The sequence below is a fragment of the Podarcis tiliguerta genome, assembly GCF_965153285.1.
Source record: "Podarcis tiliguerta genome assembly, chromosome: 14".
NCBI lineage: Eukaryota > Metazoa > Chordata > Lepidosauria > Squamata > Lacertidae > Podarcis > Podarcis tiliguerta.
This window is the reverse complement of record NC_139547.1, coordinates 19226425-19253637: the sequence shown is the minus strand read 5'-3', so window position 1 is coordinate 19253637 and position 27213 is coordinate 19226425. Positions and strand designations below refer to the sequence as shown.

At 48.1% G+C, this 27213-nt stretch overlaps 2 protein-coding genes across 3 annotated transcripts; one reads left to right on the top strand and one right to left on the bottom strand.

Annotated features, from left to right (window-relative positions):
- Positions 1–403: 403 nt before the first annotated feature.
- Positions 404–8517, bottom strand: MRPL46 (mitochondrial ribosomal protein L46). The gene is made up of 4 exons (XM_083412306.1): positions 8285–8517; positions 4575–4752; positions 1772–1945; positions 404–817 (listed from the first exon to the last, which is right to left on the bottom strand). The coding sequence occupies exons 1-4, from the start codon at positions 8486–8488 to the stop codon at positions 567–569; spliced, it is 807 nt and encodes a 268-aa protein (XP_083268432.1). The 5' UTR covers positions 8489–8517; the 3' UTR covers positions 404–566.
- A 525-nt stretch (positions 8518–9042) lies between these two features.
- MRPS11 (mitochondrial ribosomal protein S11) lies at positions 9043–26209 on the top strand. Of its 2 annotated transcripts, XM_083412330.1 has the most exons (7): positions 9739–9805; positions 11927–11993; positions 14441–14557; positions 16946–17044; positions 18502–18631; positions 22894–22959; positions 25885–26209. In XM_083412330.1, exons 1-7 carry the CDS (start codon positions 9754–9756, stop codon positions 25990–25992), a joined length of 639 nt encoding a protein of 212 aa, XP_083268456.1. In that variant the 5' UTR covers positions 9739–9753; the 3' UTR covers positions 25993–26209. The 2 variants fall into 2 exon arrangements, with proteins under 2 accessions (XP_083268457.1, XP_083268456.1); XM_083412331.1 differs by lacking the exons at positions 9739–9805; positions 11927–11993 and adding an exon at positions 9043–9353.
- The last annotated feature ends 1004 nt before the right edge of the window (positions 26210–27213 follow it).

Below are 27213 nucleotides of genomic sequence, written 5' to 3'. Positions count from 1 at the left end.
AAAACTCAGAACATCTATCAAAAGAGATGGGAAGACAGACAGGTCTTGAATGTGCCCGGAAACCGGAGTAGGTGAGAAATCCAATTAAAGCCAATTCTGTTTGCCTGTCCCAAACAGAACTGTGCAAAAAGGAAGCGGCTTTCACCCTATTCACATATAAGTGACAGCAATCTCTCTCTCTCTGTATGTGTGTGTGTGTGTACATGCAGCAGCTATCACACTTGAGACTGTTATGCCCAAAGGTGAAAGGCTGTTTTGCCGCAAGAGGGTTTTCTCAATTAACCTAAAGCCTCTCTAATTCTTCTACATGAGACAGCTGTCTGTACTGTCTATTGTGCTGCGCTAGCCTTGCCAGGAGGCGTGTGCATTTAAGAGCACACAGCTTAAACATACAACAGATTCGTTGATTCTTGGACTCTTTTATTTAGCGAAGAGGCAAATACGCACACAAATGGGATCCTTGTCCAGGGCCAAACACGGCTCTGCAAACGTGAAACAAACACTGAACAAATTCTTCGCCCAAGGCAGTAATCTTGACACAGGGATAAAAACACCATCTCCAGCACTCACAAGTCCACAAGAAAGCGAGCAACCTGGGAGTGGTACTTGGGTTTCAAGTAGTCCGCCAGCTCCCCTTTGCTGACCCAGACGTAGTCCACTTTCTCACTGGCCAAGGGCAAATGGCTGCCCTCCAGGAGGGCTTTGAAGAAGAAGACCTTGGCTCCCATGCCGTCTTCTGTCTGGGCCGCCTTGGGGAACTTGTACTTGTAAAAGCCGCATGGCGCATTGCCTAGGAACTTGGCCTCCGTGTGGGTTCCTTGGAGGTTCAGGAGTCAGGCAGGAAAAGAAACAAGGGAGGAAACATATTTGTAAGATAAGGTGATACAGAGACAGCAGAATATACCTGGGGATGAATAATTTTGCCCCTGCACCCCATTTTAAGGTGTCTGTCTTTGGCTGGAATATATAGACCCTGCCACCAACTTTCTCAAATATGCTGAATAATATTTAGCATTTGTACAGCATGCTGAAAGTGCTTCACACACAAGATCCACAAACCGTCAGGAACAGAGTTTCCCAAACTTATTTGGCCTACTGCCCCATTTTCAGGAAAAATATATATATTACTCAGCGCCCCCCTGGAAATCTACTTTCTTTAAGCAAATAAACAGAAAGATGCAGTGACAAATGTGTGTTATTTTATGTATCTTTATTTCTACCTACGTCCTACAACATAGTAAAGATGTTGTTGTAAATAAAGACACCTTGAATCTTGAAATTATAAAATTATTTATTAAAATCAAGCATAGTAACATTTAACTCTGTTACACCGGTAAGCGTCATTACACAAAAGATGAAACACTTCCAAACGGCTTTTCAAAATTTTCTCCTTTCTTTATGCTTCCACTGCCCCCTTATTTTTATCCAATGCCCCTCGACTGCACCCGAGGCTACTACTGCCCCCCTGGATTGTTCTAGTGCCCCCCCCCCAGCAGGCAATATAATCCACTTTGGGAAACATAGGTCTGGAACTTCCCTTCTCTATAAAGTTTCCTGCTCTCTCTCCCCCCACAAACCCCCACTGGGCCCAGCAGTAATTTAAGAGATAAGATTGGTAACAAGTTCCCTGTCCCAAGAGGCTTGCAATCTACCAAAAAATTGTGATAAATAAGACACAAGGGAGGATAGAGAAAGGGAAGGGAAATAGAGCTACCGATCAACAGGGGAAGATTGTGAGAGTGTTTCAGAGACGCACACCTTAATCACTGACCTGAGAGAGAGGCTAAGGCCCGTTCTGCTGTGGCTCGCAGAGTCTCCCCTTCTTGCCACTCTGTTTGAGGCAGGAGCCAAATGTCTTGGTCCCCAAGCTTCTGCTTAACCAGGAGCAGAAGGTTCTGGTCTAACTTCCTGTTCAAAGATGTCCGGTCATTTTTCTTGTCAGCCTCTGCCAAAGAAAGAAGCCACGAGTCAAAGGAATTCAGCCAGCCAGTGATGAATGGGATTCCCAGAAGTCTTTGCTGAAAAGGCCACATGAAACCATGTCAAGTAGCAACACTCAGTTCAGGTTGCCTAGACAACGCGCTAGGAAGAGTTTGGAGGCCGCTTGCAACCTGTACAGCATACATCATATTTTGCACCTTCAGGTGACAAGCAGAATTGCGTATTCCCCCCACCTCTCTTTTTATTTTAAAAAAGGTCATTGAAGTAGTTCGGTGTCTAATCTTATTAGACTTATTAAAATTGGCTTTTAGTTTGTAGGGCTTAGACAAAAATACCTGCAGGGGGGTGCACAGATTCTGAAGTGTGTGACCTTTTGGCAACGTCTACCTCTAAAAATAAACTGCCCTTCTTTCCCCCGCTCAATTCACAAAATCATTTAAGGCGGAGAAGCTGGATTTAGCCAAATTCAACACTGTTTGTTTCAAACAGAGAGCTTGAATGGGAGCATTCCACTTCTAATTGAAGAGTGGGCAGCTGGATGTTCAATGGAGGGTTGCAAATAGCCACTTGCCAGCTGCCTGTGGAGAACAGGAATTGCCTCCAGGTGAACAAGTGGAGGAATCATGACCACGTTGGTTCTTATGCCACATCTGATTATTACATGGGCTCAATTGGGACGTGGGTGGCACTGTGGGTTAAACCACAGAGCCTAGGACTTGCCGATCAGAAGGTCGGCAGTTCGAATCTCCGCAGCGGGTGAGCTCCTGTTGCTCAGTACCTGCTCCTGCCAACCTAGCAGTTCGAAAGCACGTCAAAGTGCAAGTAGATAAATAGGTACCACTCCAGCGGGAAGGTAAACGGCGTTTCCGTTCGCTGCTCTGGTTCGCCAGAAGTGGCTTAGTCATGCTGGCCACATGACCCGGAAGCTGTACACCGGCTCCCTCGGCCAATAAAGCGAGATGAGCGCCGCAACCCCAGAGTTGGCCACGACTAGATCTAATGGTCAGGGGTCCCTTTACCTTTTTAACGTGGGCTCAAACTATCGTTTTCTTAAGGAAAGCGGAGAAATTAAAGGATTCCTTGCTCTGCTGATAGGATGAAAATCAAAACAGGAGCATTAAGCATCAAAGACTCATTTCTGTGTCCCTTTTTGAACAGCGGGGTAGAAAACTTTAAATGTATTTATAAACCATAGCTTTCCTCAGTACTTTGGGAGAGATGTGTATGTTTGCTGTACTCTTTTGAGCACCTGCTTTAAAACATTTTGTTTAATTTTTTAAAAAAACTTTTTTTCCCAAATTTTAGTATTTCTGATAAATCCTGCAGAGGTTTAACTAGAATCAAGCAATATATAAATGTTGTTTAATTCATTAATCATTTGGAAGTGATATCATTGGGCTCTACTGTTTCCTGTAAAGAACACAACACTCCCTGTGGCCACAATCCAGTTTCTCTTACTAAAAATATAGTTAATTAAAGTCTCCCCCTTCCTAGCACACTGCCCTGTATTTTATTCTCACCAGATAGAGGTAGAACCAAGCATCCCCAACAACAGGGCTAAGGGACCTTTTTGGACCAGAGGGCTATGTCCTTATCTGGCCCCACCCCATGGGCCCACTTTGGACAGGTGAGTGGGACAAAACACCTGTCAATCACCTTGTCATCATGCCATCAGATGGGCAAGGCAACCCACCTGCCAGCCATCTGATGTCCTTATGCCATTGGCTAATTGACATGTGGCCTCTCCCACCCCCTGTCAAAGTCCACTGCACAGAGCTTCCCAAGCACCCAAAAATGGGCACTCGGAAACTGCAGCACAAGCGGCTTTGCTGCTCCTGTAGCAGCCAAGTGGTTTGCACTGAAACTGCTGGTAAACCAGTGGTCTTCCCAACTCTGTTTTAGCAGCAGTTTCAATGCATACTAGTTGGTGCTACTGGAGCAATATGTTCCTGTCTGTCCTGCCCATCAGCTGAAACAAGTCTTACTCCAGCAAAGTAACAACCCAGAGCTCACTTTCAGCTGACATATGTTAGCGGGGAGGTGGCTGCAGCATAAGGAAAATCCCCTGCCAAGCCAAAGGGGGAGGTCTGATGGGCCAAGTCTGGCCTGCAGACTGGAGGCTCCCCTACCGCTGCCCAACAACACCCCAATGAGGTAGGTGGAGGATGTTGGGAATCTGTGTACGTGCAGCTACTCACACAGAGTCAATTAAGGTTTGGCAGACAGCCAGAAGGCAATCTGCAGGACTAAGTCTGCCTGGTGATAACAGAGACATGGAGACCGCTCCCTGATTGATCAAGCTCTCTCAAGGGAGTGATACTTAATGGCCTACTAACTGGAATGCGTTAATTCAGTGTTTGTGTTCAGAGTTCTCTGTCAGTGTAGGAGTTGTGAGTCGTATCACAGAGAGCTAGCAAAAGATTCGTGTTCTGCTCCTGTAAATAGTCCACTGTATATCATAAACCCCTAACTACAAGTTCCTGGTTCCTGCTTCGTCTATCCTGTCTGCAGCCAAGTCGCCAATTGCTTTCGTGGATTCTGCGTGTACTCTGCTAGGTCTGGCTAAGGTCCTGCAACTAGTCAGAAAGTTGCGAAACACCAAATAGGTTTTGCCAAATAGGTTGGGCTTGAACCTGTTATCCGTGGGGCAGGATTGAACTTCCGGAATTTCTGTTCCCACAAGTCTTCCACATCTTGAATCAGCACGATCTCCTGCCCAGCGTCGTCATCGTCTTTTTTCCTCCGCAAACGCTCCTCCTCTGCAAAGCGGCGGAGTTCGTGGTCTGAATAGAGGCTTTTCTCCATCTCGACCTGGCACAGCAAAATAAATAGAAAACTGTCTGATCCGGAGCCCAGCCAGCAGGCTTCTGCAAATCACTTTCCTGAGTGCTGCATTGTTTAAGACGAGGTTGGGGAATTCGTGGTCCTCCCACTCTCATCAAGTATGGCAAACGGTCTGAGATTATGAGGAAAGCCGCCCAGCAACATCTGGAGGGCCACATGTTCCAAGATGTGCAAGAAAGAGATTTTTGATTTCAGCATGCAAGATGCAACACCAGTAATACAAGATGTAGCATGTTGAACAGAATCCAGGGAACCTCAGTCACCCCCCCCCCCAAAAAACCCACACCTTGTCCCTTGAGTGGTAATTGTGAAAATGACCTCTTACAAAGATTAATTGTTACGCTGAAGTTTTTTAGCCTTGTTGCTATCAGCCAAAGGCCCTCCAAACACAAGGCTTACATGCCTCAGAACTGTTGCCGGCGCCCAAAATCTTTATTTCACCTCCCCTTCCTCAGACATCCAGCCCTTATTCATATCTCACTAAACTGAGCTCTGCCGCACGATGAAGTCAATTCTAGAGTGGCTTTCAGAAACAATCATGCAGGAAGCAGGCAGGATCTGCTCTGTCCTCCTTCTCCCACACTAGCAGCTGCTTCCAGCTGCTGGAACCACATGGAAGAACAGACACTAGAAATCACCAGCCCCTTGGGAGCCCCATCTGCGCAGCTTCATCCTCCCCTTCACTATCTGGATTCACTCACCGGGACTTAATTTGACTCAGCTCAAGTGTCTGCCTTTCAGAGCATCTTTGTCGCTCCACTGAATCTCATGATAATTGTTTGTACATTTATCCTCCCCTTTCTCTTATTTATTTAAGATATATGTGGGAACCTTTGGTTCTCCAGCCATTGTTGAACTACAGCTCCCATCAGTCCCAGCAAGCATGGCTAATGAGCAGGGTTGGTGGGAACTGTAGTTCAGCAGCATCTGGAGTTTTCCACACCTGAATTAAGGCTATAACCAACTACACAGAATATACCCATTGAATCTAATGGACTCAACTTACTCGTGCCCATTGTTTTTAATGGGTCTACTCTGAGTTAAATAGGAATATAGCCCTAATTGGTTAAATTTCTGTTCCACTTTTCGTCCCAAAGAAGTCCCAGGCAGTAAAACAACAGATTTGTTTTTTTTAAAGGGTGGAACTCTGCCCAAGACCCTGGACAGCTGCTGCCTTTTTAACAGTAGGCAATGCTGGAGTGCAACCTTTATTTTTTATGATTGTTTTTTATTAAATTTGTATATCACCCTTCGTTTGAAAATCATAGGACAGTTATAAAACGGTAGAGTAAATAAATGCATAATTCCTTAGACATGGTATACCGTATTTTTCGCCCCATAGGACGCACTTTTTCCCCTCCAAAAATGAAGGGGAAATGTGTGTGCGTCCTATGGGGCGAATGCAGGCTTTCGCTGAAGCCGGGAGAGCGAGAGGCATCGGTGCGCACCGACCCCTCTCACTCTCCAGGCTTCAGGAAGCTATCCGCAAGCCTTGCAAGCCCTGTGGGAGTTCCCACAGGCTCACAAGGCTTGCGGGCAGCAGCCTCCCGCCCGAAGCACGGGGAGCCCTCCGGAGGACTCCCCTTACTTCGGGGGCGTGTCCGCAAGCCTTGCGCGCCCGACGGGAGGTCCCGCCGAGCGCGCGAGGCTTGGGGCGGCAGCCTCCCGCCCGAAGCACGGGGAGCCCTCCGGAGGACTCCCCTTGCTTCGGGCGCGTGTCCCCAAGCCTTGCGCGCCCGACGGGAGGTCCCGCCGAGCGCGCGAGGCTTGGGGCGGCAGCCTCCCGCCCGAAGCACGGGGAGCCCTCCGGAGGACTCCCCGTGCTTCGGGGGCGTGTCCGCAAGCCTTGCGCGCCCGACGGGAGGTCCCGCCGAGCGCGCGAGGCTTGGGGCGGCAGCCTCCCGCCCGAAGCACGGGGAGCCCTCCAGAGGGCTCCCCTTGCTTCTGGCGGGTGTCCGCAAGGCTTGGGGCGGCAGCCGCAGCTGAGGGGGGGAAATAAATTTTTTTTATTCATTTCCCCCCCCAAAAAAACGAGGTGCGTCCTATGGGCCGGTGCGCCCTATAGGACGAAAAATACGGTAATAATTTTCCATATTATCTTTTAGATAAAGATAATGGGACCTCTAAATTCTGAACATCAGACCACTGCATGTGAACACCGGTTACTGGGTTGGAGGGACAAACCAGGAGATTACAGTGGTACCTCAGGTTACATACGCTTTCAGTTACATACGCTTTAGGTTACAGACTCCGCTAACCCAGAAATAGTGCTTCAGGTTAAGAACTTTGCTTCAGGATGAGAACAGAAATCGTGCTCCGGTGGCGCAGCGGCAGCAGGAGGCCCCATTAGCTAAAGTGGTGCTTCAGGTTAAGAACAGTTTCAGGTTAAGAACAGACCTCTGGAACGAATTAAGTACTTAACCCGAGGTACCACTATACTGCTGTCTTCATCTGCGTGCAAGTAGTCTTCCAAGTAAACATCTCCGAGAAATCTGGGAAGCTGCTGACTGGGAGGGGAAGGAAGGGTGCTATTTGACCCTCCAGATGTCATTCAGCTCCATCAGCCAGTGATGATAGGAGAAACCCCCGCTGAATTTAACTGTACTTGCTTCTGAGCAAAGCTGATTCAGATTGCAGCCTAAAGCAGCAAGAGGGGACCTGTGGTTCCTCCAGATATTACTGGACTCTCAGCTCCCATCACCCCCAACGACTGGCCGCAATAGTTAGGGAAATCCGGGAAGGGAGTCCCAACAATCGCATCACTGCTTTAGGCTGCAAACCAAGCCATGCCTACTCAGAAGTAGGTCCAACTAACTTGTTGAGATTCCTGCATTGCAGGGGGTTGGACTAAATGGTGCCAGATATCCTTCCAGGTCTACCATTCTGTGATTCTACACTCTCAGGTAAATGGGATTAGGATTGCAGTTTTATCAATCTGATCCAGCAAAATACCTTTTACAGTATATGGTTTTGAATAGGGGCGGGGGAGAGATTGGCTGGCAATTTGTTGTTTACAAAATTAAAAGCTATATCCAGTGGTACCTCGGGTTAAGTACTTAATTCGTTCCGGAGGTCCGTACTTAACCTGAAACTGTTCTTAACCTGAAGCACCACTTTAGCTAATGGGGCCTCCTGCCGCAGCCGAAGCACAATTTCTGTTCTCATCCTGAAGCAAAGTTCTTAACCCGAGGTAATATTTCTGGGTTAGCGGAGTCTGTAACCTGAAGCGTATGTAACCTGAGGTACCACTGTATGTATGGGTGTGTGTGAGTGTATATATATACGTATATACATATATATTGCTTTTATTTTTGGTGTGTGTGTGTGTGTGTGTGTGTGTGTGTATATGTGTGTGTTAATTATATACACTCTATACACACACACACACACACAGACAATATATGTATCTTTCAATTTTTGTAAATAACAAATTATTACATCGGCCACTCTGAGGCTCCCCGCCACCCGATGTGCGCATGCGCCCCTCTGCCTCTTTCACCTGCTGCAGCAGCTCCGTCATTTCTTTCTCCTCCGGACTCATCTCCTGACTGACTATGGGCGGCCTTTGCAAGCAAAGCGCCCCGAAAAGCCTCCATTTCGGCCCGGCTGCCGCGGAGCCGCCGGAAAGGCCCCTCCAACAAGCGCGGGTCGGCCAGTTCGCTGCAACCCCGCTCAGAAGCACCCTTGCGAAGGGCGCCGCCATGTTTGTCACCGCCAGACCACAATGCACCGCGGCGGCAACCCGACCGTAGAGGTAGGAATGAAGAGTTACACGCTGCCGGAGATTTCATTTTCCCATTTATAATTACAGTTATTTAGCCTTTCCGCCAAGAAATGCAACGCGCTCTCCTTATCTTATTTTCACAACAACCCTGCAAAGTAGGTTAAGCTGAACAGGCAGTGACTGGCCCAAGGTCACCCAGTGAGCTTCATGGGCGAATGAGAATTTGAACCCTCACCTCCCAAGTCCTAGTCTGACAGTCACCATAATAGCTGCCCCTGCTTTATTTTTAGAATGGTTCTTAAAATTACTATTATTTGTGTCGTTTTTCACACACACACACAATAAAGTCTCAATACGACTCACAAGAAGGTAAAAGAACTTAAAAGAAATTTCTCCACGAAAATGGACCCGTGTTTTAACAATGATATGATCACTCTTCGTTAATATATTTATGACTTTTCGTTACGTTTACGTACTGTAGCTCTAGGAAATTCCCATCTCCATGGTGGAAATCCGTCTCTAGTTTCCATTGCTGGCTAGCAGGGGGCGACAACGCACCATGGTCGAGGCCTGGGCGCCGTACGTCTCTCCGCCCACGCTTTCTCCAGGTCTGGGCGCCGCCATTTTAGGATTAGTCGTACGCAGGGGCTCTGTACGTAGAGAGGGCGCCGCCATTTTGCCATCGCCTATAACCGCGAGAAGAGTTTTCCGCTGTAGCGCCGCCCCCTACCGTCCTTTGAGAGCTTCGCGGTGCCCGGCGAGAGGGATCCAGGCGGTGGCGGGGAAGGATCATGATTCCTTGGTTGGCGCTTGCCCGGCGAGGGCTTTTGGGGGGCGGCTCGGGGTAAGAAGTCGCAGGCCGGGGTGGAAAGGGCTGGGTTGGTCGGGAGGAAAGTTCTGGAGGTTCAGTTTGGGAGGGCTGCTATTGGGGATGCCAGGCGGCTTGTCTCCCTTCAAGGCCCTTCTGCCTTTGAAGTCAGTAGGTAAGGCAGAAATCCAACAGGTGGAGCATCTGCCATCATTGGGCAGGCTGCTATTGGGGATGCCAGGCGGTTTGTCTCCCTTCAGAGCTCCTCTGCCTTTGAAGTCAGTAGGTAAGGCAGAAATCCAACAGGTGGAGCATCTGCCATCATTGGGCAGGCGGTTTGTCTCCCTTTAAGGCCCTTCTGCCTTTGAAGTCAGTAGGTAAGGCAGAAATCCAGCAGGTGGAGCATCTGCCATCATTGGGCAGGCTGCTTTTGGGGATGCCAGGCGGTTTGTCTCCCTTCAGAGCTCTTCTGCCTTTGAAGTCAGTAGGTAAGGCAGAAATCCAACAGGTGGAGCATCTGCCATCATTGGGCAGGCTGCTGTTGGGGATGCCAGGCGGCTTGTCTCCCTTCAAGGCCCCTCTGCCTTTGAAGTCAGTAGGTAAGGCAGAAATCCAACAGGTGGAGCATCTGCCATCGCTGGGCAGGCTGCTGTTGGGGATGCCAGGTGGTATGTCTCCCTTCAGAGCTCTTCTGCCTTTAAAATTTGCAGGAAAGGCAGAAATCCAACCAGTGGAGCTTTCACCCATACCTCCATGCTGGGGGACGTCTGTACGTGATTCTATTAACGATTTGCAGCATCGTGGATGCACAAGCTAGTGGAAAAAAGTGGCGGACTAAGACTTGGGAAGATCCAGGTTCGAATCCCTATTTGGCCGTGCTCAATGACCTCCACCCAGTCGCTCGTGTGCAGTCTCTCAAGCAGGGATCTTGAGAGGCAACTTTTGGGCTGGGTTTGTGGCCCACCAGAAATAGCTGAGTACCACCACCTCAGTCACTTTGGGCGCTGCTCCCCGATTCAGAAGCTGCGCCCCCCCTCCCCCGCTTTAGTACAATAATCTGTTTATCTCAAGAACATGGGATGAGAGCCTCCTTTGGGCTTTATCAGCCTGACTGAGAGAGTAAAGTGATTTAGTTAAAGGATGGACCCATAGATCTGTGTGGGGAGAGCCCTGCAGAAAGTCCTAGGTTCAGTCTCAGACATCTTCCATTAAAAGCATCCTAGGTAGCAGGTTTGGGAAAATGCTCCTTACCTCAGCCCATCTGGAACTACTGGCAGTAGCACACAGCATTTTAAAGACACTGTGAGAAACTGGGCTAGATGGGTCATTGGTCTGATCCAGCAGGCTCTTATGGTCTTAAAACCTGCTCAGTGGGAACACTACTTCCACCAGGTTATCTCAGATGACCGTGCTGGATACATAGCAGATTCATATGTTCATACAGCTTTATTATTGTTATTATTTATACCCCGGACGCGGGTGGCGCTGTGGGTAAAACCTCAGCGCCTAGGACTTGCCGATCGTCAGGTCGGCGGTTCGAATCCCTGCGGCGGGGTGCGCTCCCGTCGTTCGGTCCCAGCGCCTGCCAACCTAGCAGTTCGAAAGCACTCTTGGGTGCAAGTAGATAAATAGGGACCACTTACTAGCGGGAAGGTAAACAGCGTTCCGTGTGCTGCGCTGGCTTGCCAGATGCAGCTTGTCACGCTGGCCACGTGACCCGGAAGTGTCTGCGGACAGCGCTGGCTCCCGGCCTATAGAGTTGGATGAGCGCACAACCCTAGAGTCTGGCAAGACTGGCCCGAACGGGCAGGGGTACCTTTACCTTTACCTTATTTATACCCCACTCATCTGGCTGGGTTTCCCCAGCCACTCTAGGCAGCTTCCAACAAAAGATTAAAAATACATTAAAACACCAGTCACTAAAAACTTCCCTAAGCAGGGCTGCATTCAGATGTCTTCTAAATGTCAGATAGTTGTTAGTTTCTTTGACATCTGAGGGCGTTCCACAGGGTGGGTGTCATTTCATTACCAACTTCCCCCAACTTGGTGCTCTCCAGATGTTTTGAACTGCAGCTCCCATCAGCCCCAGCCAGCAGTTGTAGTCCAAAACTACACCAAGGATACCAAGTTAGGGAAGGCTGATAACTCACAACTGCACATTTAACTTCTGCACATTCATCTTTATGTGCTTGGCAAAAATAAAAGGGAGCAGGCATCTGGAGGGGCGACGACTTTGGCAGTCCCCACCCCCATTGCATCCAATGTGTTCCAGCTATACACAAGTTTAGCTTTACGTACTATCCTTGGAACGCAGCCTTTGCATAAACTGAGAATTGTCTGTAGCTCAGTACAGTGGGACCTCAGGTTACAGACACTTCAGGTTACAGACTCTGCTAACCCAGAAATAGTACCTCAGGTTAAGAACTTTGCTTAAGGATGAGAACAAGAAATCGTGCTCTGGCGGCACGACGGCACCGGGAGGCCCCATTAGCTAAAGTGGTGCTTCAGGTTAAGAACAGTTTCAGGTTAAGAACGGACCTCCAGAACGAATTAAGTACTTAACCCGAGGTACCACTGTAGTATTTCAGACACATCTCTTTCCCTTCCAGATGCTATCAAATTTCTCGTCTGTTGGGGGAAAGATGACAGAACCACTAATACTGTTTTGTTGTGTAGGTAGGTAGACCAGGGATGAAGATATTACAGCCCAGGTCTTGTGAAGGACCACCTTGACCTATATAAACCTGCCCATACACTTGAGATCTACCAAGGGTCCTTGTTCAGTGCCTGCCTTTTAGGATGGTGATCAAAGGAGATGGGCGCTACTCAGCAAGGGTCCTGAAACAATCATGGACTTTCCCCTTCAGCTCTGGCATTTGGGAGGCCTTTTGAACACCTTCCTCCTCATGGCTGCCTTTAATTGATATCCATCCATTGCTTGCATCTCTGGAGCAGATTCTCCTATTCTTCTGCTGCAACTTTTTATTAAGCACTCAACTCTTTGTGAAGGGACGCGGGTGGCGCTGTGGGTTAAAGCCTCAGCGCCTAGGGCTTGCCGATCGTAAGGTCGGCCGTTCGAATCCCCGTGGCGGGGTGCGCTCCCGCTGTTCGGTCCCAGCGCCTGCCAACCTAGCAGTTCGAAAGCACTCTCGGGTGCAAGTAGATAAATAGGGACCGCTTGCCAGCGGGAAGGTAAACGGCGTTTCTGTGTGCGGCTCTGGCTTGCCAGAGCAGCGATGTCACGCTGGCCATGTGACCCGGAAGTGTCTTTGGACAGCGCTGGCCCCCGGCCTCCTTGAGTGAGATGGGCGCACAACCCTAGAGTCTGTCAAGACTGGCCCGTACGGGCAGGGGTACCTTTTACAACTCTTTGTGAGGGCACCGTTGCACTTACCAGCAGGTTAAAAAATGCTATTAAACCCAATCAAATATTTTAAAGTCCCCAGAGCTGTGAGAGGCATTGGGGTTTTTTGGTTGGTTTGTTTTTTTAAAATCCTCCCAGCTCTTCTGATGCCACAGGAGTTGGTGGCTATTGCAGCAAGGCCATTGGTTCACATGGAAACGCTTGCAATCTGCTGAAGCGATAGCAATCTCTTCCTCTCCATCCTGTTCAGCAAGGTTATAGATGAGCCCGTTTAATTAATTGCTAGGAGTGGTTGCACAATGTTGCGTGGTTGGACAAGGTCTGCAGATGAACTTCTTTTGTGGGTGATATTCTTAATTGTCTACGCTCTTCATAACGTATGCTGTCGAAGTAGCAATACAGACTTGCAGCGAAAATGGCCCTCTTCCTATTGAAGTGACAATGCATGGGTTCCCCCCACCCCCATCCCATTCATTCTAGACATCCTTGAATTAAGAAGGTGTTTTCAGGGAGTGGGTGTTAAAATACACAACTGATTGCCCTTTTTATTATTCTTGACTAGTATTTCAAGTGATGTCTGGTTTTTAATTCCCTCTTTTGGTGCGCTGGAATGACAATCGTAAATGTCTTGCAAATGTATTGAACAATTCTGATGGCCTTTTGAAAACCACTTTGGGGGGGGGAAGCCTTGTGAGGTGGGTCAGTTTGAAAATCAACAGGCTTTGATCGATATATTTTCTCTCTATGTGGACCAATTGTTGATTTATTTACTACTTTAAAAAAACAAGAACAAACCCTTAAGCATCCTCCAAATTGTTCAGGGCAGTATATGTGAGTTTTCTTCTCTTACCCTTGCTCCTCCTTGTTTTATTCTCACAACCGCCCTGCATGGTAGATCATTTACAAGTACTTTCCTGCTCAATTGGACCAAGACAGCTATCAAATCCAGAATCTGATTCTCACAGTAGCCACCCAGATGCCTGTAGGAAGTTAGGAAGCAAGACTTGAGTGTGACATCGCTCTCCCCACTTGTGATTTCCAGCAGCAACTGGTATTTGGAGGCTTCACCCATCTTGTGGGAGCGAGTCTCAGAGTTTAGCCCAGTGCTGCATGCAGAAGTACTTCATGCCTTTCTGTCCTGAATCATCCAACATTCAGCTTCGCTGGGCAGTCCCTAGGCTCTAGTATTATGCAATTAGGAGGAGGGGAGCAAAAATCTCTATTTCCTTTCTTCACGCCACGAGAGAGTGTGATGGGCTTCGGCTACCCAGTGAGCGCAATTGCGGGACTTGAACCCTCCCACTGTGGCCTCCTGCATAGACAAAATGGCAGTATCCACACTCGGGAAGGATGCTTTGGCGAAATTGAGTGATCTTCAGAAGTACAAAATAACTTGTGGAAGGAGGGAGATTGCTTGGTAGTCACAGAATACTCAGGGGTAGGGGAAAGAGAGGGGGGGGCTAGAGGAGATGGAACAGAAGGGAACCTAGAAGGGGGAACATCCTGGAAAGGCATAGCTGGGCACCCTGAAAAGGAACACTCTGCACTGCAACATTTTTGTTGCAGGTACAAATTTTGCCTTTTAAAAGTGCCCCCGTCCTTTAAATCGAGCGACTATCAGCAGGTGGAATTTGATTGGCCAGTCCTGAAAATTAATTTTTAGAACTCCGTCAGCCTACTGTGTTGTTGTTTTTTCAGTCACTGCTCTAGCTCTGCTAAGCTGCAACCTCCGGCTTCTCTCTCCTTATGGCAACTGCAGGGTTACCCTGTCTCGCGGTGTGCAGACAAGTATCCAGAGACTTCAAGGGCAAACTGGGGATTCCGCCAGCCCAGCTCCTGAAGAAGAGGCAGAAGCTGCGAACAACAGCGACTTCAGGTGAGGCATCATTTCGCGTGGTTTCAAAAAAAGGCATGAGGCACTGCTGTTGTGACATTCAGAGGGCCCAGTATCCTGTGACCCAAAGGGACCACCTTAAGGAACACGCAGAAACCATAGGAAATTTGAAAACAGATTTCTGGAGTCCCTTTCCAGAAGATCGCTTATTGATCTTGGCTCTTCTGGAGTTGCATCTTTCTGCCTGTGGTTGCAAACTGCCTTTAGAATTGTGTGAGATGCTTTGAAATTGTTTTGTTTGCAGCTTAGTCTCACATGTTTCAAAGCTGAACTTCGGGGAGAGAGTCAGTGTGCACCCAGGAGGTCCCAATTTGCACACATCCCTCTCCTCCTTCAACCAGTGTTTGTGGTCCTGGCAGTGACTTCACTCCTGCTGTGTGCCTGTTCTTCTTTTGTGTCCATGCAAAGACAGAGTGAAGGGATGTGGGTGGCGCTGTGGGTTAAACCACTGAGCCTAGGGCTTGCCAATCAGAAGGTCGGCGGTTCGAATCCCCGCGACAGGGTGAGCTCCCGTTGTTCAGTTCCAACTCCTGCCCACCTAGCAGTTCAAAAGCACGTCAAAGTGCAAGTAGATAAATAGGTACCGCTCCGGCGGGAAGGTAAACGGCATTTCCGTGCGCTGCTCTGGTTCACCAGAAGCAGCTTAGTCATGCTGGCCACATGACCCAGAAGATGTACGCCAGCTCCCTCAGCCAATAAAGCGAGATGAGCGCCGCAACCCCAGAGTCGGTCACGACTGGACCTAATGGTCAGGGGTCCCTTTACCTTTAAAGACAGAGTGAGAGCTAGGAGGACTGCCCTCACTCTGATTTGGCTTCAGGTGTCACTGTGCTGCCAAGCCTCTGAATTTTGCAGTGTGATACAAAACCACTCTGAGGGACTGTACCTATAGGATCCTTATACCAAGTCAGACCATTGGTCCATTTAGCTCAGTATTGTCTGCACTGACTTCCAGGATCTCATGCAAGGGGTGTTCCTGGCCCTACCTGGAGATAGCGGGAATTGAACTCAGGTACTTCTGCATGCAGGGCAGACACCTTACTTCTGAGTTACGGTCCCTCCCCTAGATTTCCTGCCTTTGTTTTGCATCTTCAGGTAAAGAAAAATAAAATAGCTGCCATTGATAATGGAGATGTCTGCACTGGAAAATGGCTTAAGTGGGGTGCTAGAAATGCAGATTTATAAGCTCATCTCCAAATGGCACCTTAAACCTTGTTTACAATCGCTGCCATGAATTGTCTGGCACCATTTTTTAAAAATGAAATTTCTTGCTGTTATTATTCATTTCACTTTCATACCGCTTTATACCGTATTGGCCCAAATATAAGCCGCACTCCCCCCCCCCCCAATTTCGACCATAAAAAGTTAAAGTCCGGCTTAAATTTGTGACCTTACAAAAATTAGCTTTTCCGATATCGCTGCTGAAACAGATATACAGTAGAACAGAATGGGTGTGAGTGCCTGCGGAACTTTAAGGAATTGGCTCATATTTGGGTATTGTTTCCACCACCACCTTGAATTTTAAAGGTGCGGCTAATTTGCGGGTGCATCTTACAGGAAAAATCTCAAAGCAGTTTACAGCACATTAAAACATCAAATAAACCAATCCAGAATAAAATAAAACAAATTCAAGCTTCAAGGAAAATATTTGAGATCCTTCTCTAAGTGACATTTTGCTTTCCCTATATATTTTTTTAACCTACATGATTTATACAGCTGCCCCGTTAACAGAAGTACTGTAGGAAGCCAGTATGGTTCAGTGGTTAAGGTGTCAGACTAGGACCTGGGAGATCAGGGTTCATATCCCCACTCAGTCATGATGCTCAAAGAGTAACTTGGGGCCAGTCACAGCCTCTTAGCCTAGCTCACAGGGTCGTTGCAGGGATTAACTCTGGAGGGGGTGAACCGTGTACTCCTTGGAGAAAACGATGGGCTGTAAATGCAGTATATAAGCTCTTCTGCTTGTCTGTTTGAGAAAGCTGGAGGCTGCAGCCAGATAGAGATGTCAGTCGCTAGTCTGGCATCCAGAGCTCTCCACATGGTCGCAATTGGACCCATGCCAGTAGCAGAAAGGCACCTGGCGCCTGGCTAATTTCTGACACAGAGTGGGGGGCCTCCGAGCCACCTGTGAATGAGTTAATGAAATTAGGGTGGGGGAGATGCCTGCTTAGTCCCAATTTAATTTCACTAAAGCTGAGCATCTTAAAGGGAGGAGAATGGGCAAGGTGAAGCAAGAGTAAGCCAAGTGCAGTTTGCTGTTAAGACTTCCTAAACCTCCCCAGGCCGCACAGAGGTCCTTTTCTGAATGCCCAGACCGTGTTAAGTTTTGCATCAAAACTTCACATTCTCCCTTCCCATTTCACTTTTCAGCTTTTACCCCCCGGCACCAGGGAAAGGGAGCGCTCTGCGGTGGGATGGGAAGAAGTTCGAAGAGATCCCAATAGCTCACATCAAAGCTACATATAACAAGTAAGTGGCACGTTTCTCCATCTGTGGTGGATTTGCCCCGAGCCTGCAGATTGGGGTGAGGATCTGTCCCCCTTTAGCGATGGGGCTGAATAAAGACAACATGGAAATGTCTGAGGTGAGAGCCAACCTGACTTAACTGTGGATGGTTTCACACAACGTTTTGCAAAAAATAAATCAAATGGGGCCTTTGTTTATTCATGCCATTAAGGTTCTATATGACGCGGGAGGCACTGTGGTGTAAACCACAGAGCCTAGGGCTTGCCGATCAGAAGGTCGGCGGTTCAAATCCCCACAATGGGGTGAGCTCCCATTGCTCGGTCCCTGCTCCTGCCAACCTAGCAGTTCAAAAGCACAAAGTGCAAGTAGATAAATAGGTACCACTCCGGTGGGAAGGTAAACGGCATTTCCGTGCGCTGCTCTGGTTCGCCAGAAGTGGCTTAGTCATGCTGGCCACATGACCCGGAAGTTGTCTGCGGACTAACACCAGCTCCCTCGGCCTATAGAGCGAGATGAGGAGGCAACCCCAGAGTCGTCCACGACTGGACCTAATAGTCAGGGGTACCTTTACCTTTGAGGTTCTATATAAAGAAAATTATGCACTGGTTCACACTAATTCCTGTAATTCTGTGAGACTCATGAGCAGGACTAAAGAGGGATGCCCCCGTCTCCTTCCCCCCAATTATTTGCTGTATGTTTTGAACCATTGGCTGCAGCCCTCTGTAATACTAAAGATCCACAAGGATATTGAATTACAGCAAAATTAATACATGTATGAGACTGGAGTTATTATTGAGTATATGACTCCCTTTGGCGGACATTCAAGGGTTAAGTATATGACGGTCAGACTGAATGTCTTTACAATCTTCAGCCATCTCTCTGTAAAAGCATAATGCTTTGGGGAAGAAAAGGGAGGGAGAGTCACAATTTTTATCGAGGTGTTTCATGATGTTATTGTATTTGTTTTATCTCTTTATCCTTAATCTTAATAATGATTTTATTATTTATACCTCACCCATCTGGCTGGGTTTCGGCAGCCACTCTGGGCAACTCCCAACATAATTAAAAGCACAATAGAACATCAAACATTAAAAACTGCCTTAAACAGGGCTGCCTTCAGATGTCTTCTGAAAAGCAGATAGTTGTTTATTTCCTTGACATCTGGTGGGAGGGCATTCCACAGGGCGGGTGCCACTACCAAGAAGGCCCTCTGCCTGGTTCACTGTAACCTCACTTCTCGCAGTGAGGGAACCGCCAGAAGGCCCTCGGAGCTGGACCTCAGTTTCTGGGCTGAACGATGGGGATGGAGACGCTCCTTCAGGTATATGACGAAGGGGGTGGAGCAGTTTCTGCTGTGAGGTTACAGCATTTGGGGTTTTTTTTAGTCTAGAGAAAAGGCAAGCGAGGAGTGACGTGACAGAAGTGTGGAAACCATGCCCTCTTCTCTTCCCTCTTTGCAGCACTCACATCCTGATCACCTCGCATGAGAACGTCGCCTTGACCCTGTCGACCTGCGGTAGCGAAGGGTTCAAGAGCGCCAGGAAGGCCACCGCCATTGCGGCACAGACCACGGGGATCGCAGTAGCAGCTGTGAGTGAAATCCAAGTCGCGGCACCCCTGGAGGCAAAGGTTTTCCTGATGGGGGAGGGCGGGGCCAGTTTTACTGCTTGGACAGATCTTCTTGACGCAGGCGGGGAATACCAGTATGTTGACTCCGTGTTATTTGCACAGAGCTCCTCACTTGCATCCTGCACCTAAATGATGACCACAAAACTCTTTCCACATTTAAACAGCTGTAATATATGCTAGTATTTTTATTAGATGTTAAACTTACCGGTCATTGGTCACCCAAAGAGTCTCCAAGTGACATTGAAAAAAAGATGCATAAACACAGTGGTACCTCGGTTTTCTAACATCTCCGTTCACGAACATTTCGGTTTTCGAACGCCGTAGACCCGGAAGTAAATGTTTTGGTTTTCGAACACACCTTGAAAGTCGAACAGGAAACACAGCTTCCGCTGAGTGCAAGATCCTGAGGCCTAGCTGTCAGTTATTGAGATTTTAGTTTTTGACTGTTTCAGAACTCGGAACGGTCTTCCGGAACAGATTACGTTTGAAAACTGAGGTACCACTGTACATTGTACTGTAGAAAAGGGGAAGGAGGGGGTCATATAACACGTTAATATTTGAAGGGGGCAGCCCCCCGATAACAGTGATAGAAAACAGTGATAGAAAACATTGACACCTCCAAGAAACAAAACAGTATTCCCACCCAGTAACCAGCAGATGATGATGATGATGATGATGATAATAATAATAATAATAATAATAATAATAATAATAATAATAATACAGTGGTACCTCGGGTTACATACACTTCAGGTTACAGACTGTGCTTATCCAGAAATAGTACCTCGGGTTAAGAACTTTGGTTCAGGATGAGAACAGAAATCGTGCTCCAGCAGTGCGGCAGCAGCAGGAGGCCTCATTAGCTAAAGTGGTGCTTCAGGTTAAGAACAGTTTCAGGTTAAGAACGGACTTCCGAAATTAAGAATTAAGTACTTAACCCGAGGTACCACTGTAATAACAACAACCACCTCCATTAGTTTGTCAGCCTGTGATTTTGCTATTGAAATCTTCCCCTCTCCACCCAGAAGACATAGGAGCCCTCAATTCTCGGCAAGATCTTGATCACAAAGATGAGCGATAGAAAACAAGCCGTTTGTTCAGTGGCAAACCCAGGCTTGTGGCTGCATAGTGTAAAAGGAAATATCTGAGTACAGTACTAAAGCCAGTGAGAAAAGGGCTGCAAGGATCACTCTCTCGTTGAAACAGAGACCCCTTCCTATTTGGGGGCTTGTTCCCTCACTTGATTGACTCATTAACCCATTTAGTTTTGCACATTCTTTCAAGATGGAAATTGGTTTTCTCCTACATCTAGTTCAGTCCAGAGTGGTTGTGAAGAGCTTCTGCACAGCGATGATGGATGTGTATTGTCAGTTTTTGGTGTCCCAAGGGTCTTGCTAACAGCTTTCTGGGTGTTGGTGTATGTTTTAAGTGGGCTCAGAAAATGGGAATGAGCATTATAAAAGGAAAAGTTCCAGTGTGCCCTGAAACGGGTGACTTATATTGAGCACTGTTCCTGCTCATTGAAATTAATGGGTCTAAGTCAGCCACATTCATTACATTCAGTGGGCTTACTCTGAGTAGGACAAACATGTGACTATCACCCTAATTATTTATTTCTAAGATTTGTATTTGCAGTATTGCTGTAGGAAAAAAGACCACTAAAATAGCCACTAGATGGCAACCTTCCCATATTATATTCAGGGCATCCCATATTCTCTCTAGAAAGTTGCCAGTAGCCAGTTTGGAAGTAGGAGACATTTAACAATGCCCCCAATGCGGTAGGATTAAATGCCCTAGAATGGAACATTTCAGTTTTGCAAATGTAGCAAGTTCTCTCACATTAAAGGTAAAGGTAAAGGTACCCCTGCCCGTACGGGCCAGTCTTGACAGACTCTAGGGTTGTGCGCCCATCTCACTCAAAGAGGCCGGGTGCCAGCGCTGTCCGAAGACACTTCCGGGTCACGTGGCCAGCGTGACATCGCTGCTCTGGCGAGCCAGAGCCGCACACAGAAACGCCGTTTACCTTCCCGCTAGTAAGCGGTCCCTATTTATCTACTTGCACCCGAGAGTGCTTTCGAACTGCTAGGTTGGCAGGCGCTGGGACTGAACAACGGGAGCGCACCCCACCGCGGGGATTCGAACCGCCGACCTTTCAATCGGCAAGCCCTAGGCGCTGAGGCTTTAACCCACAGCGCCACCCGTGTCCCAAGGAGACCACATCCTATTGTCATTTCTTTAACCCACGGCCCACCCGTGTCTCACATTACAAGGCCATAATTCTCGTCCACAGCCTGCTTTCTCTCTCTTTTTTTGCATCTTAATTCATAGAATCATAGAACTGTAGAGTTGGAAGGGACCCGAAGCGTCGTCCAGGCCGATTCCCTACAGTTCCCTTCCTCCCAGAATGCCCTTTTCCCTTTAACGCAAAATGACTGATAGAGAGGAAACCACTACCACTTAGAGCCTTATTTGTACCAGCCCCGCCGGTACCTCTACAACTGCAAAGCTCCTTCAGTTTCCACTCCATCGCCATTATATAAAAAAAAGATACAGTGGTACCTCGGGTTACAGACGCTTCAGGTTACATACGCTTCAGGTTACAGACTCCGCTAACCCAGAAATAGTACCTCGGGTTAAGAACTTTGCTTCAGGATGAGAACAGAAATCGCGCGGCAGCAGCGGGAGGCCCCATTAGCTAAAGTGGTGCTTCAGGTTAAGAACAGTTTCAGGTTAAGAACGGACCTCCGAAATGAATTAAGTACGTAACCAGAGGTACCACTGTAATTCCCTTATCTGTGGTTTCTTAGAACAGGCCAAGGGCCCATCTAGTCCAGCATTCTGGCTTCCAAGGGGCCGGCCAGATGCCTCTGGGATGCTCACAAGCAGAACTTGGAAGGCGTCCTCACTTTTCCCACCTTCAGTACCCAACCACTCTTACTCAGAGGCAATATGGTCTCTGACAGCGGAGGTACAGCGTGGCCATTGTGGTTTACTAGCTGTCAATAGCCTCCATGAATTTGTCTACTCTTCTAAAGCCATCCGAGGTGTTGGAGTCTTGTGGCAGTGAGTTCCACAGCTCAGCTGTGTGAAGAAAGATTCCCTTGCCTTCCGCCTGCCAATGTTCTGCTTTGTTGAATGGCTCCGGAATGTAACATTACCAAAGAGGGAGGAAAACTACTTCTTATCTACTTGGTTCTCAACATCCCATCGTCTTATCACATTGCTCCTCACTCACTGTTTTTCCTAAGCTGAAAAGCCCTGCCAAGGATTGTAACCTTCCCTCGGACGGCAGCTGCTTTCCTAAGCCACATTTGTTCTGATTCTCGATTTTATGCAATTCCGAAAAGCTTCCTTGCAGTCAAGACCTAGCAACTCTGCCCTCTCTCTTCACCACCAAGCAGCTGCTCAGTTGCTGACTTCCCATTCTTCCTAAGGAAATCATTAATCCAGTGTGCCATAGTGGTTAGAGCATTGGACCCGGACCCAGGTAACCAGGGTTCGAATCCCCAACAAAGTCATAAAGCTCATTGGGAGATTTGCTCTCAGCCTCGCAGACCTCGCAAGGCTGTTGGAAGGTTAAAACAGAGAAGGAGGAGAACGATGCACTGCGCCTTGAGCATTTTGGAGGGAAGGTGGGGTATAAATGCAATAAGTATGTAAATAAATATATAGAAAGGAATATGGCCATCAAAATGAGAGACACAATCCTAAAATTGTCTGCTCCCCCCCCCAACCATACAATTTCCCCCCTTCATAATTCCTGCTATGGAGAGTGCTCTACTCGCAAGCCACTGTATTCTAGGGGCATGTTGATAATAATAATATATTTATTATTATAATATTTCAGGTACTGACCCTAAACAGGAAGGTTTGTCTCTAGGAGGCTGCTCACCTCAATGACATTCAAAGCTCATGCTCTTGCTGTAAGCCTGAGGGACTGTCTTCGTATAGATTTAGTAAGCTGCTCTGGTGGGGAGGACACAGACCAACCTGGCCCCACCCACCGACCAGAGAAGGAGCAGCTTGCTTTCCTCTTCCCTCCCTGTTCCATTTTCCTTTGATGAGATGTCTGACCTTGCTGGCAGGGACAGTCTTTATATATGCAGCGCTCAGAAAATGTCAGGTGCTTGAGAACTGTTTAATAACAACAGCAAACATGGAGACCGAACGTGGGGGTGGCTCTTTGGCTAAATATGCAAAACGTCTTTGTTTTCCCCACCCAGAAAGCATCGGCGAAGGGTGTGTCCCATGTCCGAGTTGTGGTGAAAGGCCTAGGACCTGGCCGCCTGGTAAGTGCCTGCGTTTCCTTACTGAGGATTATCATTGGTCCTGCTGTGCTCATTGAAATTAATGGACATTACAAGCTTAAGTCCATTCTATTTTAAGTAGTTGAAATCCACCCTGGGTACTGTTGGTGCGGATGGCACATTAAAAAGGTAAAGGTAAAGGTACCCCTGCCTGTACGGGCCAGTCTTGACAGACTCTAGGGTTGTGCGCCCATCTAACTCAAAGAGGCCGGGGGCCAGCGTTGTCCGCAGACACTTCCGGGTCACGTGGCCAGCGTGACATCGCTGCTCTGGCGAGCCAGAGCCGTACATGGAAATGCCGTTTACCTTCCCGCTAGTAAGCGGTCCCTATTTATCTACTTGCACCCGGGAGTGCTTTCAAACTGCTAGGTTGGCAGGCGCTGGGACCGAACAACGGGAGCGCACCCCGCCGCGGGGATTCGAACCGCCGACCTTTGAATCGGCAAGCACTAGGCGCTGAGGCTTTTACCCACAGCGCCACCCGCACATTACAGGGTGGCAAAATAGAAGAAGGCAAGTCTCTGCCCTTGCCCCCAAGGAACACACAGCCTTTTAAATTTTGAAAGCAGGAGAGATGCAACAATGAAAAGGTAGAAGCAGAAACAAATGTGGGGGACGGACATTAGCCGATTGTTTCAGTTGATGGTGAGGACCAGTGGGGATTGTCAAGAACTTATATGGCTCAAGACACAGTTCTAGGGTGAAACTTTGCTTAAAACGTGCCTTTGCTCATTTATATGCATAGACGACTCTGGGAAATGAAGGGTCAAGCAATTTTCCCATTGAGAAACTGACCTGTGGCAAAGGAAGTAGCCTCAATTTGGAGTCTTGTTTCTGCCTGAACTTGCTGGCCACTGAGCTGGCCTCCTCATCTCTTCTTAGCTGCTGTTCGTTCTCCCTGGGGAGGTTCATCAGGCACCTTCCTTATAAATCTTTAGGCGCCAGGCAAAAAAGCATTCCTCTTCAACCAGGCTTTTGGCTGACTAATATTCTACAGCCTTTTAAATGTGTGGGGTTTTGGGGGGGGGGTATTGTTTTGACCAAACTGCAGGAGGCAGTGGAAGACAGGAGTGCCTGACGTGCTCTGGTCCATGGGGTCACGAAGAGTCGGACACGACGAAACGACTAAACAACAACAACAATTGTTCTCTTGTTTCTGTTTTAACTACTTATTTGTGCTTTGATCTCATGTTTTTATCTTGTGAACCGCCCTGAGATCTTTTGTTGAAGGGCTGTATATAAATCTAATAAATAAATACATCTTTCCCCCACCCCTGAAGCAGTTAGGCTTGGGGCGGAGAATAGACCCTTCTATTGGGAACCTATAGAAGGGTCCTGTCCCCCACACTAAAGCCTAATTGTCATACAAGGGTGCCATTTTCCCAGGGGTCAAAGCACACAAGCAGCAGAAGCCTTCCCTCTCCCACTGTAGCCACCCCCGCCTACCCCCAAGCTGTAATGAAGCATGGAGAGAGGGGAACTTTCGCTTGGATCTAATAGAAGGGTTTTCCCCACAAACCGAATTGCAGTAGAGGGGAAGAAGGTGGAGAGGACACCACAGACCGGATAGGAAGGTGGTCAGAGAAGGTCTTGGGTTCAATATGCAGCATCTTATTCATCTATTGCATTTATATCCCGCCTTTTTCTCCACAACAACCCTGTGGGGTAGGCTAGGATGAGAGGCAGTGGCTGACCCAAGCCTCATGGCCAAGCGGGGATTTGAACCCTGGTCTTCCAGCTCCTAGTCGGCCACTCGAACCGCTACACTACACTGGCTCATCTCCAGGTGAGGCTGGGAGAACCGCTGCCAATCAGTGTGTAGACCCAGGATTCCCCAACCCCATGCCCTCCGTCTGTTGTGGACTACAGTGTCAGCATCGCCCTTGAGCCAGTGCTACTAACTGGACTCATCCACTTCAGCCCCGACTGGGCTAGGCGAGCTGGGTAGCACTTCCAGAGACCACCTTCAGCACAGGAACAGGTCAAAGTGCTGTGGACTCACAGCTTAGAGTTGTGAGCACCGGATTCACTTCCACAAGTAGACAGTCGTCGCACAGCAGAGTACAGCAGAGTATAGCAGAGTATATAAACAACTCGGAGAACAGCTCTGTAGAATATCTTCTTTATTCTATCTGCAACTATTATACAACTATATACAGAGCTAAATGAGCCTAAGCATAAATGAATGCTAAACCGCACTGAGTGTCTGCAGCTGCTCTTAGCAGCAACCTTATCTAAACACACAATCTCTAACACTCAGTCTCTCTCTCTCTGACTGACTGACCGACTCACTCACTGACCGACTCTTTGATGTGGTGCTGGAGCAGAATAAGTAGAGAGCAGAACACGCCTCCTCCTCTCTGCAGAATCAGCAGACTCCTCAGGAGATTCTTGGATATGGGAGGGGTGAAATCTCCTCATACAGTTCCTATCATCCCCAGGCAGTATGTCCAGTGGTCAGGGATGGTGGAAGGTTTGGAAAGCCTGATTTTGACAATAAACTGGTCTGAATCCATATAAGGCCCAATCAGCACTCTGCTTTAAACAATCATGGCTTCCCTCCCAAAGAACCCTGGGAAGTGTAGTTTGTTAAGAGTTGTTAAGACTCCTTATTCTTCTCACGCAGCTGCAGAGTGGTGCAACCATCGTTCCCTCTTCCCAGGGAACTCTTGAGAATTATAGCTCTGAGAGGGGAGCAGGGGGTCTCCTGGCAACTCTCAGCACCTTTAACAAACAGCATTTTGAGGGGAAGCCATGATTGCTAAATTGGTTAAACCACAGTGTTTCTTTTTTTAAAGGTATAGTGCAGATGGGGCCTGAATCAGCTTCTCGTCTTCCCATGCAGGAAGCTGAATGTTGTGTTGTCTGAAGGGTGGAAAAAAACACTCGTCTCTCTCTCTCTTTCAGGCAGCCATCAAAGGACTTACCATGGGTGGCTTGGAGGTGGTTTCCATCACAGATGACACCCCGATCCCACACAATGGCTGCCGGCCTCGAAAGGCACGAAGGCTGTAAATCGGGAGCAGAGGGTCGAAAAGAGAGAGGAAGAGAGACTGCGTTTGGGGCTTGTGCAAGTCTGGTTCTGATGCGTTTCCTGTAGCCACCTTGAGGGGGCAGCGCTACCTGCCCCTCATTCCTTTCTCAAAACGGAGATGGCCTTGAGCCCAGTCACAGAACAAGCGGCTGTTTTTATCATCCGAACATATCTTGCCTATAAAATCTGTAGGTTAAAGTTGCCGCCTCTAAATGTCTCCTTTCTCAGGCTGCCACATTTTTATTTTACTCTATTTTCTCCCTGGAATTCCCCAGGAAGAGGGATTGATGACCAAGCCACTTTGTCACCTGCTGCTCTGTGAAGGAAACAGGGGGTGATATCCCTATGTTTAAAGCCCATGGCTTCACCCCCAAAGAATCCTGGGAAGTTTAGTTTGCCCCTTCTCAGAGCTGCGGTTCCCGGAACCTTTAGCGAACTACACTTCCCAGGATTCTTTGGGGGTGAAGCCGTGTGCTTTAAATGTCTAATGTGGAGGAGAGTCTCTTGTCCAAAGAAGACCGGAAGGAGGTAGGGCTGTTCCTGGAACTTCTCAGGGAAGTGGGTGGGTGTGAGAGCATGCCACAATATGTTTCCCTGCACCCTGCCACACAGCTCGGAAGGTAGGTTGCTCCCAGTCCCCCCTCCCCAGTTCCCCAGTTTAAACAGCCCTGTTATCTGTTCGCGATAACCTCGCAGCTGCGACCCACAAATGTTGACCATTGCAGCTGGGAGGTTGGCTGATTACTCAAAGCCAGCCTTGCAAGAAAGCTGAGCAGAGCTGATGCTTATAGTTAATGAACAGCCAGCAAACATACTTTGTTTTGTCATGAGCGCTAATGGGGCGTAGATTGCTCCCCTTCGGTCCAGCTGCCAGCTCCAAAGTGAATGTTGTTGTGTCTGACTCCCTCCCCTTGATGCCATTATTTTTCCTTCTTTGGTTCCTAATGTTGTAATCAACTCTGCTCTTCTTTAAAAGAAAGGGTGCCATGGCAACCAGGCAGCCATTTTAACTCCTGACTGCCCTTGTTATGCATTGCTGAAAAAAACGACTCTCTTCCCTCCCTCCCCAACTTTTATTGCTTCTCTTTTTTTATTTATTTGTGTTTGCAGAGAGGGGGAGGATTGGAATCAACTTGTTTTGCTTTAAGGCAGGTACAGAGATGGGGCTTGGATTTGAACCGGTTAGGAAGAATGCAAAATGA

Coding starts and splice junctions, on each gene's coding strand:
- MRPL46 (XM_083412306.1), bottom strand. CDS start 8,488: ATGGCGGCGCCCTTCGCAAGGGTGCTTCTGAGCGGGGTTGCAGCGAAC. Junction 4,753..8,284: donor TGACGGAGCTGCTGCAGCAG/GTGAAAGAGGCA, acceptor TTGCTGTGCCAG/GTCGAGATGGAGAAAAGCCT. Junction 1,946..4,574: donor TCCTGCCCCACGGATAACAG/GTTCAAGCCCAA, acceptor TTTCTTTGGCAG/AGGCTGACAAGAAAAATGAC.
- MRPS11 (XM_083412330.1), top strand. CDS start 9,754: ATGCCAGGCGGTTTGTCTCCCTTCAGAGCTCTTCTGCCTTTGAAGTCA. Junction 9,806..11,926: donor TCTGCCTTTGAAGTCAGTAG/GTAAGGCAGAAA, acceptor TTTCCCTTCCAG/ATGCTATCAAATTTCTCGTC. Junction 18,632..22,893: donor CGGGGATCGCAGTAGCAGCT/GTGAGTGAAATC, acceptor TTCCCCACCCAG/AAAGCATCGGCGAAGGGTGT.